Here is a 12,910-nt window from a genome sequence, read left to right on the forward strand (position 1 = left end):
TAATAAAACAATATTAAATAAAAAGATTATAGTGCAATAATTGTAATTAGTTCTGAATAGAAACAAAATACATTTTACCACACCTTGTCAGCAATTTCCATTATGCGTGATATATTCTGTCCAGAAGCACCTCCTTTGCTTTTGAAAACCTTATGTAGGTTTACCGCGTATCCATCCAGCTGCCCCAAGAACTTGGTCAGGAGTCGCATTGTTGTTATCCGCATGAATTCAGCGTTTATCTTATAGGAAAAAAGGCACTTCAGTTATAGAGCGATATACAGTTGCGATTAAAGTATTTACATGGCCACATACTGCAATTAAAAACTGCATATGCCACCCATTTTAATACAACTACTTACTGTGATTATAACTTAATGGCATTATTTTTATCGAAGTATTGTGTTTAGTGTTTAGTAAAGTATAATCACAATTGACAAAATCCCATTGAGAGTGCAGGTAAACATGGTCAATGATACAAATGAGGTCTCTGCAATAAAGACGACATATTCTATTTCTTGTACTCAGCATTGAAAGAATGCATGTTTCACCTCATGGATTTGTTTAAATGCAAAATCCTATACAAGTTTGCATGTAAACAACTCATATCCTTAAAATAAAAAGCAACACTAAAAAATACAAACCTTAACTTAGTGATTGTCCTAAACGTAATCAAAACATGCTGGAATAATGACACTGTTGGGGTCCCTGCAATAGTAAAGACAACATACAGTTAGATTTCTTGTACTCAGCATTAAAAATAATGCATGTTTCCCTTCATGGAGTTGTTTAAACGTAAAATCCTATACACATGTCCATGTAAACAACTCGTATCCTTAAAAAGCAACAGCAACAAAAAACACACAAACCTTAAGTGAGTGATTGTCCCAAACGTAGTCAAAATATGCTGGAATAATGACACCAATGGGTTCTCTGCAATAGTAAAAACGGCATATTAGATTTCTTGTACTCACCATTAAAAAGAATGCATGTTTCACTTCATGAAGTCGTGGATTCGACACTTTACAAGTTTAAACGCAAAATCCTAAACACCTTTGCATGCAAATAACGCGAATGCTCTCAATAATGTCCTTGTAGAACATTTCTGAATATGTGCAAATGATATTTCTGAAAAAGTACTTCGAGAGACAAAGCTCAATGACGGCGTTAACCGTTGATGCGCAGAACCATTATAATATGACATCAAGTCCCGCGAGACAGTTGTAAGAGCACAGCTCTCAAATCGCTCTCGCGGTACTTTGATGTCATTAAGGATCAGTTAAACGAAGAGATTTGTTTCAACGAGATATCCTATAAACTTTCAAATGTAACTTATTAAACTCTCATATACGATCTATTTTGTGTGTTTCGTGTGTGCAACGTTTTGGCATAATGGCAATAAACATCGAGATGATGAAGCTGTAATTTTCAGTAAGGTTTTTTTGTATTTTTTTTAATAATACATGCTTAACGTTACCTGCCTAGATAAATGGATAATAAACACAGCCAATCGAGAGTACGTCGTTAAAAAAAAAAAACGAAATCCGGAAATATTAAGTTAATTCGTGCATTCCGAGCAAGTTCAGATTTTAGTTAGAACAAGTTTTGATTAAATTATTACAAGTTGATAATGAATTTAAATCATTTATAGATATAAAAAACATCTTACCTTCTATGAATAATTCAAATATATTCCTTGCTGCTGAATCAGAATTGCGCCGTCGTCCACTTGCCTCCTTGGCGCCACCGGAAGTTTAGGTAATCAAGCGCATGCGCAACACCTGGCATTGCGCCTTATGGTATCCAATTAAGTATGGTTTATGTAATTTGATCAGATTGCTCTTAAATACATCACATTCATGTTGTGTACGAGTAATTCAGACAGATAACATTTATTTTACATTTTTTCAAATATATTTAATTTGGATTGTTTGCTTAATATCAATTACTGACAAGAATCATTTTTTTGAGTGTATGTTATACCCTTGCTATATTTTTTGGCCTTTTATGGCCTTTATTAATCAATCAATCAATCAAACAAACCATCAAATATAGATAAAATGTTACATGCTCTCTCATTTGTAAATCGCTTTGGAAGTGTGTATTAAATAAATAAATGTAAATGCTTATTAAATCTCTAAACAGGTGTTTTCTTAGGTGAAAGATTGTGAAAAGTCTTTATTAGCTAATAGATAATTCAGCAAAAGGTGCCCACTGATCTCCTCTCCTAATCTTATTATATAGACTTGTTAACAGATTCTTTCAACAACAACAAATCATCTGTTTACACTATGAACGATAAATCATAAACCTCTCAGCACAACTGATTGCTCCAGTGACTTTCAAGGTCATTGTGTACAGTGCTGTTCAAATCAGGACCGAATTTACCAAGTAATACCAGGTTCTGTAAAAGATCAACTTTTCAAAAAGGGTACCGTGATAAAAGAGCTTAAAACAATAGAGGCATTGTTTTAAATTACAGACGTGTAGATTCAGCAGCAAACATTTGCAAAATTAGTCTTGCATTTGCAAACCCTGAGAGAAAATCAACTTGTTTTCTCAGTTGGAAAGGTGTTGAAAGTAAATTTGGAACTGCGCCTATGCAAGCATGCGCACATACAAATATCCTAAAATGAATATGAAAAAATAAATAAAAATATGAACCCTAAGGTACAGCTGCAGTGACAGCTGGGGTACATATTTTGACCATTTTGTCTGACAGTGTACAGTCACTGATGTGTATTGACATTTTTTAGGTCTTTAACACCAGTATGGAAGGAAATCAATATTAACAATCCTGGAATGTTGGATAAAGTATTGAATAGCTTTCAATGGAAAACATTATGTAAGTCTCAAAGGTCAATCTGTAAGGTTTAGATTCAACACCAGCAGCCCTACTTTCATTCATGTTTGGTAAAACATTTACTAGTTTCCCTTTTAGTAAAAAGCTTAACCTGCATCCCTGTTTGAATGGGATTATGTCCTATCCTATCTCTGTTAAAGTAATGTCCATACTTTTCCATAACAAAAACAGTACATACTTTTATGGCATAGTAGGCAAATTGGGATGCAGGCTTAGTCAGTACATTGCATGGTCTGTTTGGTTTGTGTTGTTTCTATAACAGCTTTATTTGTGTAGCTCAGTGGTATAGCATTGCGTGGGTTCAAACCCAGTGAACCAATATACTGTACTGATAAAATGTATAGGCCTACCTTGTAATGCACTGGAGGTCACATTGGATTAAAGCGTCTGCCAAATTAATAGATGTTATATAAATGTAATATGGGCTATTTGGGATTATCACAAGGAATTAGACCTAATCCACTATCAAATTAGAGGATTACAGTATACATAACCAAAACACTGCTAAACCAAATACTGTATTGCAATATGGCCTGTTTGGCTATATATTGGATGCCATCGCTTGACTTTTTGTACTATGTAGGGTTTATTAAATAGATTTTGATGATTAAATTGTTGCTCTTATATAATGTTTATAATAATGTTATATCTTTTAAAGGCCATTTTCATGTAAGATGGAAAGCATGTCTAGTTTAATATGATGGCTGTTATTTAACGTATAAATTGACTATAATAAAGTATAGATTATAATCTGTTTATGAGGACAATCAAATTTTAGATAATACTATGGGCCCTATCATACACCCAACGCAATGCAGCGCAAAGTGTTTATTGCTAGTTTCAGCCCGGTGCAGTCATAATTTTTACGTCCAGCGTCACTTTGTTTAAATAGCAAATACATTTGTGCCCATTTGTGCGCCCATGGGTGTTCTGGTCTGAAAACGAGGTTTGTTCAGGCGCATTGTTGGCGCATTGCTATTTTGAGGCAACTAAAATGGACTATGCCATTGACCAACTAAAACCTGGTATAAAGTCTAAAGTCAATGGCGCAATATTGTAATTTAAAGAGCGCATTAGTAATATGCGCATAAACGAGAACAAAACGCGCATTTGCATCATGGATACGCAGCAGCACACAAATGTTTTTAAATATAAAAAATTAAAGGATTGAAATGTAAAATATATTATTGAGTCTCTTGGACATAAATGTGGACAGTTTACAGGACTTTAGAAGGCATAAAGAGCTGCTTTACTTGTAGCCTGTTTTTTGTTTTTAAAAAGTGCTAATATTGCTTTTTTTTTATGCTACGACTTTTAAAGAGAACCAAAGGTTTTATTGCAAAAAATAACAATTTAAATACAAATAAAAACAATGCAAATTTTTTACATCAATAATGAATTGGTGGTCTTCTTCCTCCGCTTAGTTTTCAGTTTACAAATTCCACCATCTAAATAGGGAATCGGCATGGCGCCAGCGCAACAGGCTTTTAAAGGGGATGGGAGATGAAACTATCATTGGTTTATTGCATGTTATGCCCAAAACACCCATTACTCATTACGAGAATAGGAACAACCCTTTTAGACTGTGCTCTAGGCGCACAAACCATTTTAGTGGATTCGGACACGCCCGTTTAGACTGTACGCCGTGCGCTTTAGACTATGCGCTTAGATAGTTAAAATAGGGGGCCTATATCTTTTGTATAATATATTTTATTAATAATTTTTTTTAAATAATTAAACACAAAGTTTTTCTTTGTCTTTCTTGTAAATCTGCTTTGCAATGAAACATTGTAATGCATTGTTGACTTTATTTTAACTTTTAAAATAAACACTAAACCTGTTACAACTTCTGAATTTTCAATAGAGTTCAGGAAAACACATTCTTGGAAAAAAGTAATCAATAAATTCTCAAAATAATGATAATTTGATTAACATTGCATCAAGAGCTGTTGAGCAATACATTGCAGGCATTCTGTTCTGTAGCAATAGACATTGGGGTTTGACTTATTCCTTAAAGGAGCATTAATGTGTTCTGGTGAAACAGACCTTCATTAAAGAGCTCTATAAAGAAAGGTTTAATGCCACCCAGTGTATTACCTATAGTCAGGCCTGAGAAAAAAAACAAGCTTTTATTTGTATGGTTGACTTCTTAAGATTCATAGCAACATCTCCTAAATGAAAACAACTCCTCTAGGCCTACAATTCCCAGCTGTATGACTTAGTAAAGGTTACAAAATGTTAATTTGCCTATAAATACCAGTAACACTAAATTAGAATCTAATGTAGAATTTAAAAAAAATACATTTGATCCCATTTTAGCCTTCTGTTTTATGGCCATAATGTCAGGAATGGCACAGACTGTTTCACAGAAAAACAAAGGCCCACGAGGGGGCAAAACAGGGTAAACTCAATAAACAATACAAAGCAGGCTAAACTAACAAAACTAAGAACTTAACAAAAACTTCACTAACAAAACAAGAACGTCACAAAGCTTAGTTACAACCTTTTCAAAGACAGGACTTCAAAGGCATATGACAGGGATAATTTACAAAACGAATCAGCACAAGACAGCAAACACAAGGGCATTAAATAAGGGGAAAAAATTGAGAGGAACAAGTGACAATCATGAAACAATAACAGGATATTTAACAAGGAAACAAGGGCACTAGACTACGGAAACAACAACAACAAGAAAGCCAGAACCATGACAGTACCCCTCCCCCAGGTGTCCCTCAGGGGAACAGACTAGACACGGCACAGGACAGCGACAAAAACTAAGAAAAGATTACAAATAACAACAATGGGAGACATGAATACATAACAAATGGATTAGGGTGAAACAACAAAAATAACAAACAAGGGAGGGGTGGTGGTGGCGGCAACAGAGGGTTCACAATGGGAGAAGAGGGTGAGAACAGAGTCTTAGATTGTTGAGATGCCTGAAAACAATGAGGCTGGACAGGAGGAGCAGAAGACTTAGGAAGGGCAGCTCCCTGGGGAGCAAACTGTGGGAGATCAAAACCAGGGGTGACCGGAGTAAATGGCAGGAAAATGGCTTGATTCCAGGGCTGAGGCAGAAAGTAGGGCGTAGGATAGGGAGGCTGGGGAGGTAGCAGAGTCTAGTGAGGGCAAGGAGACAGAGTCAGGGGGCCAGGCAGGCGAACCAGAAAGTGTAGTGTGTGGAGAGGCTGCAGTAGACCCTGATGAAACTGCTGAAAGAGAAGGTTGTGGCCCAGGGGCAGCCCCCGATACAGGCTGCCTCTTAGGGACTGGCTCAGCCAACTGGGGCTTAGAGGCAGACTCAGGGAGCCAACTGGGGCTCAGAGGCAGACTCAGGGACCCAACTGCGGCTCAGAAACTCCCTTCTTCCATCTTGATCGACCAACAGAGCTTGAAGGGGATGTGACAGGCACAGGCAGAATTGGCACTGGCGTCACAGTTTCAGTGGAGGACAGCTCTGACTCGGATTCCCATTAAGCTCTTCTTCCTCGTTTTCCACAGCGAGAGACAGGCTTGGCAGCGCACGCAGGGGTCGAGGCAGACAAGCGAGATCCTCCAGGGACGCAATCGCCAGGACCCAGTCCTCAGGGATGGGAGACAGAGGAGCAGAAGATACAGCTTGGCTAGGACCACTGGACTCCACACGGTGCATGGCATAGCGAACCAGGTCCACAAAGCCCAGGGGCTTAAGAATTCTCATCTCTGAGGGCTTTAGGGGTTTGCTGAGGCAGTTGTTGAAAATCACCTTGAGCTCTGCCTCAGCGAACCCCAAACCACCAGCTGCGGCCAAAAACTCCAGGGCGAAAGCCCACACATCAGAATCCTTCTGGTGAAGGCCAAAGAGCATGTGTGCTTGCTGGCTGCACTTAGTTAACAAAAACCATCCAACTCTGTGGTTCAGTAGTGGCTGATTTGTTCTGTCAGGAATGGCACAGGAATGTAGAACCCAAGCGCAGAAAGGACAGGATGCAGGACTTTTATTATACAAACAGAAAAACAAGGAATATGACAGGGATAATTTAGAAAACGATTCAGCACACAACATCAAACACAAGGGCATTAAATAAGGATAAAAATCAAGAGAGGAACAGGAGACAATCATGAAACAATAATAGGATATTTAACGAACAAGGGGCGGGTTCAGGAGACGAGACAGAAAGCACATGGCAGGCGAAAACACAAACAATAGCCAGTGCTTCCATACAAAACATGTGGGGACTGTCATGATCATGGCACTTGACTAGGGAAACAACAACAACAAGAAAGCCAGAACCATGACACATAAAGTGCAATGTGGTTGTGACATTAGATGTTCCACATCACCAGAGGAACTGAGGTCACAAGTCAATCCACTTCTTCTCATGTATAATCCAAACATGTTTATAAAATAAAACATGTACTGTAAAAAAAAAATATTTGTTGTTTTAACTTTAAAAATAAGTTACATAGTTGCCGTAAATTTTTTGTTCATTCAACTTAATATTAGTTAACTCAAAAAAATGTTGTGTTAATATTGTTGTGTCAACTAAAGTTTTTAAGTTGAATTAACTTAAAATATGTAACCTACTTTTTAAGTTAAACCAACTTTATTTTTTACAGCGTGCTTATTTACTTTAAGAGCTCATTTTTAAGGCTTGCAGTATGAATCTATAGAGCTTAAAAACCTCCCTCTGTGTAATTGCCCACAGGGAATGCTTATAAAGAGATATTTAAATAGCTATCTTCAGTACTATTAGTGACAAATAGAAAACAGTGGGCTGTAGCTTTAATTAACACAAAGCCTGAATGTTGCTTGAGAGCTCCAGAGGGATCTGACCCAAACTGTGTGTGTTGCCAACAGTATCTACTATTGTGCACCTGCCAGAGACTGATCTTGACCCTGGGACATTCATTTACAATGTTGTTCCAATTTTAACACAAGACAGGGAAACCTTTGCTATGGATTCAACATGAGTGAACCAAACCTATAATCAAATCCCTAAAAGTCTTGAGTCAATTTTAAAAGTACTGAGTTGCCATTTTAAAAACATTATGATTAGAGATCCACCATTATATCGGTCAATAATCGGCATTGGTCGATAAAAGCAATTTTTCACACTATCGGACGATAATATAAAAACAGCCGATAGTCATGGCCATATATCCTGTCAATCAAAGGAGAACAGAAAAATGCAATGAATTTGAGCTCTGTGTTTAGAAAATGTAAATAATGTTTTAATGTTCAATATAAAACATTATTTTGTGTATTTGGTATAATACAACATGTTCGCGTGGTTTAAGGTTAAAAACACATTATTTTCCATATACTGTAAATTTTTGTAGCTCCAGATTTCACCCTCTTCCTGAAACAAACGGATTTGTGTATAAAACTCATCGATTTGAAAAGCGCTATGTCCCTGAATGGCCAGCTAATCTGTACATTGTGATTGGCCTGAATAACTCTGATGTCAGCCGGAAATGTGACGCTCCTTACCATGTTTGAAAGATTCGGTCACAATGCAATGTTAACAGGATTTAACTTACAGGCTGTAAGTCTGAATTGGGAGGAATTATGATAATGTCGGTCTTGTCTACATCACCAATCCTAGGAAGCAAACTGTTGCCTACTATCTGTGTGTTTGTTGTAGTCCAAGAAGAGATTTATGTAAGAAATGATAACTCGCATCATCATTTACTTTGAGGTATGTACCTTTTGCATATTGTTAACATGTACTAATACACACCTACACACCAAAGGAAATAGGGATCAACCGATATGGATTTTTTTTTTAGTGCCAATACCGATTTTTGTTTCATCAGCCTTAGCCGATGACCGATACAGGCTGCCGATTTTCTTGAGCCAATATTTGCCGCCGATACTGCTTTTACTCACTCAATTTACATCATAAAAATGCAATGATGCCAAATGTTACAAGTCTCAATTTAAAAAAAGTTACATTTATTGAACTTAAAAAAACTATATTTAATAAATAGTAAAACAGGTGAGGGTGCTATGAAACCATGAACTGCACTCTCCACAATGACGAGGAACTAATAGCAAAGCACTTTACTACTACAAATATATAGAGAGATGAGAAATAAAAACTCGCTTTGTGCAGCTATGATCAGGTGTTAGGGCCAGCTTTCGATGTTGTCATGAAAAGGTTGGTTGTTTTTAGTCACAATCGCTTGCGGCTTCCAGCACTCTGTCTGTAAATAATGCCAGACAAAATCGCCGAACACAGCAGCCACATATCGGCCGATGCCGATACACATAAAACTCGCAAATATCGCCCCGATATATCGGCCGGCCGATATATCGGTCTATCACTAAAAGGAAATATAAAACCATGAATCGGATAATTGGTGATCTTTAATGGTCATTATATAAATAAATAACATTCAAAAAATTTAATCTTCAGAATTTAGTAAATGCAAGCAACCACCAAACTATCGGCATTGGCAGAAATCAGTCTGAATAATCGATATCAGTGGGAAAATATCGATACTAATAATCGGTACATAATCTCTAATTATGATGTGTATATGAAATATTTGCCTGTAAAAACATAGCTGCAGTCACTTTTTGTGATTTACTAAATCATAATGTATTACTTATATATGTAAATGTAATGTTACTCATATTGTAGTCATTGGGCTTGTAACACTAAGGTCATTGGTTTAATTCCAAAGAAACACATAAACGTGATTTCCTTGCACATTAAAGCTACTTCATCAAAAGTTTTTAGTATATATACAGTAAGTTGCATCTAATGTCATGAAAGAACTATCAATGCTAATGCCGTCAGACATCATCATGTTAAGTGTCCGGTTATGGCCGATACCAGTTCCATATACCCTAATGGAAAAGCATCAGCCAAGCAGGCAGTAATAATAATGTGGAATCATCACATTTAAGTGCTCTTGTGTTAGTGTAGCTGAGCGTCTCCATCTTACATCCAGTGCTGGTACACCGTTTCCAGCGGCAAACTCACCCAACTGGCTCTCTAATGTGTCTATATGCAGAATTTGAAGATTAAAATCACTTTCATGAAGACCTAGTGTCAGCAAAATTATTTATAACTTAAAAAAATAACTGAAGTACACTCCATAGTACAGTGACCATATATGAATTATTTCCATTAAACCAAAGATGTATGAGCATATAGATAGATAGATATACATATACATATTTTTTTACAAAACATTAATACAAATATCAGGGTTTCCCGAAGAAAAATTGTTAGGTAAGATGGTAGGGTTGTGCAGGTGGGCAGGCCAGGGGCGTGGCAATCAAAGGGGCGGGGCGTACGGGTCATGATGGAAATATTTTATTTAAAACACTCAAATAAAACTCAATTTTGAAAAAACTATGACAGAAAATGAACACATACTAGATTATTAATGAATGAATTAGACAGTGACGGACCATGTCTTTCTCTCATTTTGGCCATGTGGCGTTTGGTGGAATTTTTTTTTTGGACGACCTAGTGATGGTGGTAGGGTATCCCAGCTTAGGTGGGCCGCCCGAACTGAAAAGTGCTGCGGGAAACCCTGAATATAGTGCCAGGGGGGAATATGGTTTTGTGAGGTTGGCTAGCAAACATAGGCCTGCAACTGCATTTGCCAAAGAAAAGAAAGCATCAATAGGGGAGAGTCTGACTATGTGTGTGAGGTTATGATAACCTTCACTTAGTCCTTATCTTGTTAAATTCATTCAACCCAATGTTAATATCACAGTGTCCACAGTGCAAAGAGACTGAAGTCTGTCACCAATATGACAAAATATCACATATTATATCTTAAACTCAGCTTATATTATCGAATGTTAAGTGCATGTTAATAGACGTATCATAACAGGCGTTTCAGTCCTTTAAAAACTGAAATAAAAACTAAAATGATACAGTTTTGGGCATTGTGGCAAGCTGTCAACAGTGAACTCGCATGACGATTTTGGGCACATAGTGCACACTGCCCAGGCATCATGGTGACCACATGTTCAGTGCCATATTTATCATACTGTGCTACCTACAAAAACAGCATTGTGAGCACATAGTGTGCTTCCTATCTAGCTTGTATTTCTGGTCATCATGGTGACTATTGTAAGCTGCCTACTCTTATACACAATAAATCTGAAAAGAACAGTATGTTTGGGCTGTCAACATAATAATAACTGACTAGTTAAACAGCATTTTTGGGTGCACATCTGTATTTTTTGGGTATCATGGTGACTACAGTAAATTTTGGGAAATTATAAGCTACACAACCAAACAGCATTTTACATAGACAGCAGCTTTGCATGCATGAATAATGATCAATCAATCTGAGTTTCACATTATGTCCCAACCACCTAAAAGCATTTTGGTACACCATGGTGATCTGTCTACCAGTGCATCACGGACCACTAGGCAGATTATAGACATCAGAAGAATGCTGTTTAATATTTGTGGTTCTGTTTATTGAGGTTTATTGATAAATGTATCATGCATTGAGTACCTGCTCTTTTCTCTTCTGCCATCTGCCACACGGACTCTCCTCCACAATCTCACTCTCATCCTCGCTTTCTTCCTCTTTCTCCCCTGATCCTGAAGTGTTCTCCTGGACTGACATGGTCATTATATTTCACACAAAAACAATCGGCCCAGCTCACATAAACACCGCGCGCAAAACGCCTCTAAACGCACTGGAGATGACGCGCAAGGTGCGCGATACGCGGCTGCGCGTGGACATACCGTCCGTGCTCTCTGTAAATAAATCACAAATGGTCACGAGGACGTGTTATTGAAAGGAAAACAAGTCTTTTCGTTCGTGGGTGGTGGATGAAAAAACATTACACGATGAAATACAAATTGTATTAACGTTAGTTAATCTCGAACATAATTATGATCGTGTGTGTGTAATTACACGTGATTTGTTTAAGTGTTGTTAAAATCATCCGTTATCTCATTTACTGCACGACACAGAGCGCAACCGTTGACTCACCGGTTACCGTAATGACTGGAGAATAAGGACAGATTGTACACAGTCATGCTCAGGCTACATGCACCCTGCAATAATAATTGTAAAAAAATAGTAGGGACTACAAAAATTAATATTTTTATAATTAATATTAGACAAAAAAATGCTGAGTTGTTAAGTCAAATAATTTGCTTTACGGCTTTTGCCAAATTTATGCAGTATATGTTGTTTTGATGCATTTATACAGTGGCCGACAGGGGTCACTGTACTGTAATTAAAGAAAACACATGCATTATATTTATTTAAATAAAAGGCATCAAACACAAAGGGACTGATAAGCTTTTCCATCCTGTTCATGTGTTTTATTTTAAATACTGTCAATATTCATGTATTCTTTAAAATAAAAATAAATAAAAAGTACATTTCTCTGGCTATAAATATGTTTTAAATATATGCTAAATACATTTTGTAGAAAATGAAGCTTAATTAAATATATTTTTCATTTAAAAATGTACTTAATTTTAACCTTCATATATCAACATATATTTCAAAATGTATTTCAGGGGCAACAAATACATTTCTACTTTTACAACCCATACAGCAAAAATATATTTTTCCTGCCCAAAATATAAAAGTATTTTTTTGCAATTGAAAATATATTTAATTTTAACCTCCTTTTTAAACCTGTTGGGGCGGTTTCACAGACCGTGTTTAGATTAATTCATGACTATGTCTTAGTTATATTGCGATATTTAAGTAGTTTTTAAAACAATACTGGTGTGCATCCTGAGACAAAACAATGGCACTTATTTATGTTAAGATTTGTCAGTTTTGTCACGGTCCTGCCTTCATGTCTTTGCTCCTTGTGGCAGATTCATGACAAGCCCACGTGTTTTGTGTGGTAGTACATGGCCCTGATTACCCCAAATAAACTTGTTTTTGTTCATCTACGCCTGCATCTGGGTTCGTTCCTCTACATTCATGTCAAGTTCAAGATGTTTTTAAAATGCATTTTAGGATGAGCCCTGTCCAAGAAACTGCCCCATTATGTCTACAGGTTAGTACATAAACAAAAAAGTTTTTCTTCCAATGTGACATGAATATAAATGCTTT

At 36.8% G+C, this 12,910-nt stretch overlaps 1 protein-coding gene across 4 annotated transcripts in view; it reads right to left on the bottom strand.

The window, feature by feature from the left end:
* The window catches only part of nrbp2b (nuclear receptor binding protein 2b), a 29,280-nt gene extending 17,470 nt beyond the window's left edge, over nucleotides 1-11,810 (bottom strand). For 3 of the 4 annotated variants that reach the window (XM_065258576.2, XM_065258575.2, XM_065258573.2), the window contains exon 1: nucleotides 11,336-11,809. In XM_065258576.2, the coding sequence (XP_065114648.1) occupies nucleotides 11,336-11,455 (120 nt within the window). In that variant the 5' untranslated portion in view covers nucleotides 11,456-11,809. Of the gene's footprint in view, nucleotides 1-11,335 lie in introns of all 4 variants that reach the window. The other variant, XM_065258574.2, reaches the window with a different exon arrangement.
* Nucleotides 11,811-12,910: the final 1,100 nt, after the last annotated feature.

Source organism: Paramisgurnus dabryanus, chromosome 22 (genome assembly GCF_030506205.2).
Source record: "Paramisgurnus dabryanus chromosome 22, PD_genome_1.1, whole genome shotgun sequence".
Classification (NCBI taxonomy): domain Eukaryota; kingdom Metazoa; phylum Chordata; class Actinopteri; order Cypriniformes; family Cobitidae; genus Paramisgurnus; species Paramisgurnus dabryanus.